The sequence below is a fragment of the Microtus ochrogaster genome, chromosome 19 (assembly GCF_000317375.1).
Source record: "Microtus ochrogaster isolate Prairie Vole_2 chromosome 19, MicOch1.0, whole genome shotgun sequence".
Lineage (NCBI taxonomy): Eukaryota > Metazoa > Chordata > Mammalia > Rodentia > Cricetidae > Microtus > Microtus ochrogaster.
In genome coordinates, this window is record NC_022021.1 from 17902513 (window position 1) to 17911871 (window position 9359).

General features: G+C 43.8%; 1 protein-coding gene across 1 annotated transcript in view; it reads left to right on the forward strand.

Moving 5' to 3' along the window:
* The window catches only part of Adgrv1 (adhesion G protein-coupled receptor V1), a 549406-nt gene that overhangs the window by 178621 nt on the left and 361426 nt on the right, over positions 1 to 9359 (forward strand). The window contains exons 63-68 of the mRNA XM_026783832.1: positions 144 to 329; positions 602 to 834; positions 2920 to 3068; positions 5388 to 5583; positions 6019 to 6238; positions 7516 to 7752. Coding sequence (XP_026639633.1) covers positions 144 to 329; positions 602 to 834; positions 2920 to 3068; positions 5388 to 5583; positions 6019 to 6238; positions 7516 to 7752 — 1221 coding nt within the window. The remainder of the gene's footprint in view (positions 1 to 143; positions 330 to 601; positions 835 to 2919; positions 3069 to 5387; positions 5584 to 6018; positions 6239 to 7515; positions 7753 to 9359) is intronic.

A 9359-nucleotide genomic window follows, 5' to 3' on the forward strand; every position in this document is an offset into this window, starting at 1 on the left:
TGTGTGTGTGTGTGTGTGTGTGTGTGTGTGTGTGTGTGTGTGTGTGTGTGTAGAATCGGAGGGAGGTTACAGAGTCTGTGGCTGTTCTGTGGATAGGACACTTCCTTACATTATGCCTTTTTTGGTTTTTGTAACTTCTCCAGGCTCTGAATGATGACATCCCTGAGGAAAAGTGTTCCTATGAGTTTCAGCTGACTGGAGTCAGTGTGGGTGGGGCACTGAATGAATCTAGCGTCACCGCCAGTGTCACCATGGTGGCCAGTGATGACCCTTATGGCCGGTTCTCATTTTCACACGAGCAGCTTCGAGTCTCAGAAGCAGCGCAGAGGGTATGGCACGGACAGCTTCAGCTCTTACTGCTTCTTTTGTTTGTAATGTGCTGAGCAGACGTCAAAATGCTTGTCTTTTTTGGTTCTTTTCTAAAGCTTTCCCCCAATGGATTAATTTCTTTCTGGTATCATTATTATGACATGTAATTTCTATAATTGTATAGAGTTAAATTTAATTCCAGCATAATCCCAGTAAAAAGAATCTTTAGTTAGAGATGATTTGTTCAGTAGATTAAACATTCAAATTAAACAGGTAAGCGATTTTCTTCCAGGTTAATGTCACAGTTGTCCGCTCGGGTGGCTCTTTCGGACGCGTGCTAGTCTGGTATGAGACTGATAGCCACACGGCCAAGGCAGGCTGGGACTTTGTTCCCGCCTCAGGGGAGCTCCTCTTTGAAGCCAGAGAGAGGGCCAAAAGTCTGCATGTTGAAATCCTTGATGACGACCTTCCTGAAGGCCCGGAGGAGTTTGCTCTCGCCCTTACAAAAGTGGACCTCCAGGGAAGGTAAAGGAAAGGAAATGGGGGCGTGAGGAGAAAGCAAGGGGGGAAGACATTGGGCCAGGACTGAACAGAGAAATTAAGACAGACTGCAACTTTCCTAATTTTCTGGATTTACTCCCCTACCTCCATCCTGAGAGAGCATGTTCCTGTTCTGTGCCTTCGTCCTGCAAAGCCAGGGAATTGCTGTGCCATCTCAGCTCCTGTGGCGTTAGCCCAGCTGTTTTCCAGGGCAGCTCTCATCTGGGGTGGCCCTTCTGTACCCCTGAACGAGTGGAGTGGGAAGCAGATGTCCTTGGTATACCAAAGTCTCTGCTGCCTTCCCGGTGGGTCAATGAAATCGATCCTTGCCCAATAGCAGTTTAAACTGGAAAAAAAAAATCGAACGGTAGTTGACAAAACTACATGTGCAGCATGTTTTCAATGAAGAATCAAAATCATCATATTGAGGCTTGTGTTCTCCGGAGCTGGCTTGATTGACAGAGTAGGAGACATGACTAGCACAGTGAACTGCTCTTGGTTGACTCTGTCATCCCTCTTCAGTCTACAAAGGGCCCAGGAGGGGACCTTTTCCTAGAACAATGCATGAATTCAGAGAAGACTGGAAGTTTTCTTATGGATTAGAATATATAGCCATTAGTTACATACTGTCTTCAAGTTCCTATAACTGTAACAAAATACCATGGCCAAAAAGGCAAGTTGGGGAGAAGAGGGTTTATTTATCTTATATGACCATATTACTGTTCATCATTGAAGGAATCAGGACAGGTGCTAAACAGGTCTGGAACCAAAAGGCAGGAGCTGAAGCGGTGGCCATGGAGGGCTTGCTCCTCATGACTTGCTCAGTCTTCCTTCTTACAGAATTTAGGACCACCAGCCCAGGGATGGCACCACCCACATGGCCTGGGCCCTCCCCATTGATCACTAAGTGAGAAAATACTTTACAGCTGGATCTCATGGAGGCATTTCCTCAGCTGAGGCTCCTTCTTCTCTGATGACTCTAGCTTGGGTCAGGTTGACACACAAACCAGCCAGTGCACATATAAATTTTCACAACTCAGTATTTCACTCAGAAGCATATGTAGAGTGTGCATTCTTAGCCTTAGAGAACTAAGTCTTCCATCTTCAAGATTCAGATTCAGTGTCTGGCAGTGGGAATTCAGTCCCTTCCCTTGCTCAGTCTTGCTTCCCTGAAGGCAGTGTGGAAAGAGCAGCTCCCCACCTGGGCCAGCGTGTTTGCGACTTTGATTAGCTAGGACTTAGAGTTTTTGCTATTTTGACTACTCTTTCAGAGATAAATTTCCATGTGAATTCTGGGAAACAGTCTTTGCTTGCCCATAATTACTAGGCTTCCTTTGACACGAAAGGGGCAATAGAATGCAGTGCACTTCTGTATTGCCTCTCGGTAGAGAACTGCTGCTTTGGTGGGGCGTCTGTTATCCAGGCAGTCCTGGCAGATCTCCTGGTACCTAGGAGCGCAGTTACTCCTCCCATTTAGTGTTTTAGCTTGTGCTGCTCTAAGTTCGCTTCACCGGCGATCGTATTTAGCAGATCTCAATATTTCAGTATAAGATGAACCTATGAGCACCACCTAAGAATTTGGAAATTGAAGGAAGGATTGGAACTGTCTTGTATTTTTAAAAAATTCTTTCACTTCAGGAATTGAAATGCCATAAGGACCTGGAAGTCCAAGCTCGTTGATGGGAGTGACATCAGTCTGAGTCTTTTGCACAAATAGGTTGTTGTTATTCAAATAAACTGAGGACTGGATTGGAAGATATTGATTATAATTAACTTGCATTGCCTTGTAGCCTTTATTTTTATTTTGCACAAACTTGTAATTTTATACTAGCCTTTATTTTATGTAAGCGCCGATACTTGGGAGCCACATAAAAACTTTGCTTCACACCAGACAGCTTAAGTTCGTTACAGCTCTGGGGTAGAGCATTTGCCTAGCATGCATAAGTCTGTGATTTCACTGTGCAGTACTGCACTAGGTATAGGAGCTAGAAAGACCGCTGTATTCGTGCTACACATGCACATGTTTGTTATCTTGTTACGTTTTCATTTTGTTTCCTATGACTCTGGAAGAGGCTATGATTTTACCATCCAAGAGACTGGACTTCAGCTAGATCAGCCTCCTGTAATTGGAAACGTCTCCATTGTTCAGATCATAATCATGGAAAATGATAATGTGGAGGGCGTCATTGAATTTGACCCTAAGTACACAGCCATCTCAGGTAAGCTTACTCAGCTGGTCCTAATGATCATAGCATTCTCTGAGTTTTTATATGCACTCTTTTGTCTGATCACAAAATATCCCTACATTAAAGATTATTTTCAGTTACTTTTAGGGAGTCTTGCATCTCTGTATGATGCAAGTCTAGGAGAATAATTGATGTTTAAACTTCAAGGATGATTCAAATATGTCTGTTTATAGCATCGTTAAGGGGCTGGAAAGGTGACTCAGTAATTAAGGCTGCTTGATGCCTGTCTTAGCTGGATTTCTATTGCCAAGATAAAGCCCCCTGGCCAGAGCAGCTTGAGGAGGAAAGGGTTTACGGCATCTTCTGGCTGTAGTCCATCATCCAGGAGTCAGGGAGGGAACTCAAGGCAGGAACCTGGAATGGGGAGCTGATCCCGAAGCCGTGGGGGACACTGCCTGCTGGGACTCCCTGCCCAGGGGTGACCTCACTCATGCTTGGGCTTCACACATGTATCATTAATCAAGAGAGCACCCCACAGGTTTGCCTACAGGCCAGTCTTAGGGAACTATCTTTTCAATTAATATTCTCTCTTCCCCAAAACCAAACTACATGCTGCTCTCGCAAAACACTGGAGTTTGGTTTCCCACATCCACATCTGGCTGCTCAAAACTGCCAGGAACTCCAGCTCCAGGGGATCCGATGCCCTCTTCTGGCCTTGCACATTCAAAGACACATTTACATGAATAAAAATTAAATAAATCTAGTTTTTTAAAAAGAAAAACTTTCATGTTTATGTAAATTAATTTGATATGATCATAGCTTAGTGTCTACTTACTCTCTAGTGAATATCACCATCGAAATGAGCATTCTCCTGTGCTGTAGCTGAAGATCAGACCTGGGCCTGGTCAAGGCTTCAGCCCCTCACTCAGGCTTGCCCAGGGCTGCAGTTCCCTTATGTGCTACCAGGACATAAAATGCTTGGTTACATTCCTTTCTGGGCAGAAAGAGAGGACTACCTTTCTAGAATACGCTTCTGTTCAATGGCAGAATGTAAATATCATTTAGAAGTAAGGTGGGTGGTGGCGCACGCCTTTAATCTGGCACTCAGGAGGCAGAGGCAGGCAGATCTCTGTGAGTGTAAGGCCAGCCTGGTCTACAGAGCAAATTCTAGGACAGCCAGAGCTACACAGAGAATCCTGTCTAAACAAAAATTAAAAAGTATACATAATTTAAAAATAAACGTATTACCTTGTTTTTGCAAATGGTTCATGGGCTCCATCGCCTCTCCTCAGACTCCTTGTCTAGCTGTCTTGAACCCTGGACAGAACCCCCTCCTGCATGCTTTCTCTGGACTTTTTGGATAAGCCGTGGCTTATTACTTAAGCTATTTTGTGACTTTCAACCCATTACTGATAAAGTGTTGTTGCTTGTTTGCATCAAGAAATAAATAAGATTTTTTTCTATTTACCTATTTCTCAATAATTTACTGCTTTAAAGAGGAATTTTTGTTAGTAGATACTTTTTAAAATTTGAATCTGAATTTTGGAATTGAAGTCAAACATGAATATTGGTATTTTCTGATTTTCTCTGGTCAAAATTACAATAGTTTATATATGTAGATTTAAAAATATTCATACAAGGGATATCAAGATAGCCCAGTGGGTAAATGCATTTGCTGCCAAGCCTGAAAGCTGAAATCAAATCTGGAAACCCAGCTGGAGGGAGAAGGGATCTTACCTCTGAGTTCCACACTCAGAGCCATGTATGCAAATATAAGTATATATGTGTATATACACACACACATACACACACATATGCACATTAGCGCGCGCACACACACATATACATACACACAGACACACACACGTGCACATTAGCGCATACACACATATGTATACGTACACACACACAATATAAATGTGAAAGATACCCCACGATAGAAATAGCGTAAGGCTGCCTTACATGCACTGTTTATATTTCAGTTGAATGTGCAGAGGCAATCCAGATTACCTGCCCTCTATGGACACCCTGTGTTTATCTCCCACCTTCTCAAGCAAGAGTTTCTTATTTGTGCACAGCATGAAGAGAAAGAGTGCTCATAGGTTGCTTACAATTTTAAAAATTAGTCATTTTAAATCTTAACATCTGGCAAGCTATATTCTTCATGAAAAGATAAAAGGGACAAAGCTTTCACTAATTTTTAAAAGTTTCACTAATTTCACTTATGAACTGTGAAAACCATGCGCGTGAGCACTGAACTATTATTTTGAGTTGCCTACTACAGTCTGGCTGTATCGTGCAAGCATCCTTTGCTTTCTCTAGTAACCCGGCTAATTGCACATTCCCTTACAGTGAAGGAAGATGCCCGCGTGATCACGATTCCCGTGCTGAGGCTCCGTGGAACGTATGGCCACGTGTCAGCTGACTTCATGTCCCAGGGCTTCTCTGCTGTCCCAGGAGGTTACATACTGCACGGCAGCACAGTCACCTTTCAGCATGGGCAGAACCTAAGCTTTATAAATGTCTCCATCGTCAACGGCAGCGCAAGGTTGGTCATAGAGGAAGCAGTGGGTACCCGGGCCAGATGACGAGCATTCCTGCTGACAACACTTGAGAGAGAGAGAGAGAGAGAGAGAGAGAGAGAGAGAGAGAGAGAGAGAGAAGGGGGTTCCAGGAAAGAGGACGTCACTGTGGTTGTATACCTCGTGTTTTTCTCAGATAAAAACCCTGACTTCTGCTCCTTACACAGCCTGATAAGGATGTGGTAGCATCTTTGGGTCTAGTTTCTGTATCCTTCCACAGTTTAAAAGTCTGGGTCCTGAGAGCTTCATATTGAGTCTTCCTTTTTCTAAGCACCCTTCTCCTGGTGTGTGCCTGTTGTGCCTTGAATATGGATGGCCAATTTGGGAAATGTCTATCTATTTGGATTTTTCAGGCATTTTAATATGTTTAGACTCACAGATTGCTCCTTCTTGCCATGTAGCGAATTTGAGGAACAGTTTGAAATTCTGCTCACTGGAGCTTCTGATGGAGCAATCCTCGGGCGCCACCTAGTGAGCAAAATCACAATTACCAAGAGTGACTCCCCGTTCGGTGTCATAAGATTTCTCAACCAAAGCAAAATTTTGATTCCTAACCCCAACTCCACGATGTTTTTACACTTGGTGCTGCAGCGGACTGGAGGACTCTTGGGGGAGAGTCAGGTAGGGCATTCTTTCTCTGATGTTAAAGTGATTCTGATGTTTGATCTATGACGTTGGATCTTCTTATTCCCCAGATGTTTGTTTGTTTATTTATTTGTAGTATTTGCTAATTACTGTAAAGTGTTGAGTGGCTCCTGAGCCTGATGAAGTCTGTAGAAGTGTAGAAGCTGTAATCTGCTCTCAGGGACTCTTAGCAGCAAATGAGGAAGCGCATGAACGACTGTGATAATCATCAGTCAGTCCAACAGGAAGAGAACGTATTTGGAAGTGACGTCATCCCTGCTTTCACAGTGCTCATAAACCTGAATAGTCACAAACTAGATGTTTTGCTTTTTCTTTTCCTTTCTTTTTTTAAAATTACAATTGTGTTGAATTCTGCTTGTAATGTTGGGATACACCATCTGAAAGACCTGTGTTACACAGTCTGTGAGGATTTGGGAGAAAGGAATGAAGGATCCTGCAGAGGAGCAAACCTGACTTGTCGGAAGAAGTCCACGTAGTTGGGCATTAAACGAAAGGGTCAGACAGTGTACAGGTCACTGATGACGCAGGACTTAGGACTGATGCAGGACCCGTCTGAAACATCACGCATGTTGGAGAGCACGGCATTAAGGAGGCTTCACCAGAGAATGCGCTATCCTGTTTTCACTTGCATGGCTCAACTATGGCTGACAAGAAGTCCATGGAGCTGTGTGCAAGCAGGAAGGTGGTTAGGGCTTCTGTCCTGTGGTCAGGAGTGATGGGGACAGAGATGACAAGATGTGGACAGGTTGTTGGGTCAAAGATGGAGGCGGAAGAAGAGAGAAATCATGGGTGACTCCTAGAAGCAGCTGGAATGTGGTGCCAGCCTTATAAAGTTTCATGGCTGCGGCGAATATTTAAGAATTCTGCTTTGTATATGTTGATTTGAGATCCTGCTGGGCAAGGCCATGGAGAGATGATGGAGACTGAGTCTGCTCGTTGTTAGGTGGCCAGGGATGACCAGGTATGGCAGGGGTTTATGTATAGGGAGCCACTGAAGCCCGAGCCTGTGATAGAGCTAGAGCTGTGAAGACTGCAGAGCTGGGATCGGAGACAGGAAGGCTCGGGAGTAAGGAGGGAAATTATTATAAATTACTAGATACTATTTTCAAGTGTTTATTTGAAAATATTATTTTCATCTCAGGTAAGTCAGAAGTTAGCCCAGCGTGTCCTAGAATAGTTTCTTCTTTGCGTGCTTTTTCTAATAGCACACATAGTGCACAAATCCTTCACTTAAAACTGATCATGCCTTGCAGGTGAGCTGGGAGATAATGGGGCCCAATTCTCACGAAGCCTTACCGCCACAGAATGGGGACATTGAGGATCCTGTGAGTGGCACAGTCTCTTTCAGGGAGGGAGATGGCAGTGTGAGAACCATCGTTGTCACCGTTTGTCCTCACGAGGAGACTGAAGCTGAAGAAACATTCATAGTGCAGCTTACGCCTTTGAAAAATGCTAAGTTAGATCCCAGAGCGAAAGCTGTCGCGATAACAGTAAGTCTGAGTGTCTGCCACAAACATTTGGATCTAATGGTTTTACCATAAGCTGTTCCTATGGCTTGAGACACGCCAATGCTGAACAGAAATGCAAGAACCCTTGGAAGGGCTGGCTGGGGACGTGGCTTAGCTGGTGTGCTGCGTGCCTAGCATGCGTGAAACCCAGGCTTTGAGCCTAGCTTTCCAAACCCCAGCTGTGGTGGATTACACCTATAATAGATTCCCAGGACTGAGGAGGGGGAGGCAGGAGGATCAGAAATTCAGGGTTACCCTCTGCTACATAGTGAGTTTGGAGCCAGCCTGGTATACAACTGACCCTGTCTCAAAATAAACAATAGCATAAAGTTTTAATAATTTTCATGAGTCAAATATTCTCATTTTTATATTAGTTAATTACACAATAGCTTCATTATTGATAATTTTTGTTGAGATTTTAATAGAATGCTAAATTGCTTATTTTATAATTTTAGAGAAAATTTGGTGTGGGAGAATATTTGACATATCTAGAGATGCGTTATTTATTGTGTCGTGGTAAATAGAGTATCTTGTCATCAAACTTGTAAAAAAAATTCTTAATGTTTAATGAGTCGGACTAGAGGTTCCTGCTCACTTGGCACAGTGATGTGGTGTTGGCTCTGGCCTGACTCTGACATCTTCCATATGAGTTATACAGTTCAGCGGGGGGAGCTCTGGGGACAATAATGGCTGGCTTTGAAAAACAGTAAAGAGAAATGATAGATTTGTTTCTGAAAACCCTGTTTGGTGTCTGAATCTGTTAGTGGTTTCCTGAGAAAGAGAACCAAAGGGAAACACACACATGCCTGCACACACGTGCTCATTGCAAACATGCATACATGCATGCACATACACACAGGCACACATGCGCATGTATACCATGTCTGGTGAGACAGAGAGGAAGCAGACAGGGAAGGGAGAGAAGAAGGGAGGGGAGGGAAAGAGGAGAGGGAGGGAGGAATGTATGATTTTGGTCAGTAGGTGGGAAACATGGAAGAGATGCAGTGGCTTTGGTATTTATTCCACGTAACAGGGACAGGAAACTCAAGCATGGCTTCTAGGTTCCAATCTCCGTCTTTATCATTCCATCTTTCAGTTAATTGAATGAGAACTACCCACATTATTGAGGGTAATACGTTTTATTTAGAAACAAGTGATTTGAAAGTTAATTGTATCCACAAGACCTTCTCAGCAATATCTAGAACGGTGTTTTAGACAAGTTAACATTATATCCTTGCCCATTTGGTGCATAAAATGAAACAGCATGGGGGCTGGGGAGTATTACTCAGTGGTAAAACACTTGCTGAGCATGCGCAATGTCCGGGCTTGATCCTCAGCATCGAAAGGGAACACTTGCTGAGCATGCGCAATGCCTGGGCTTGATTCTCAGCATCAAAAGTAACAAGGACCGCCACGGGGCCTTTTGTCTGCTCTATGTCATGGAAGGCATCTGAATGACACCACCTGGCTAAATGTTGGAAGCATATGGTGGCTAAAACGCCGTCCTGAAACAGTTACCCTTTGGACTTCCTTGAGATACCCTTTCTGAAACAGTTACCCTTTGGACTTCCTTGAGATACCCTTTCTGA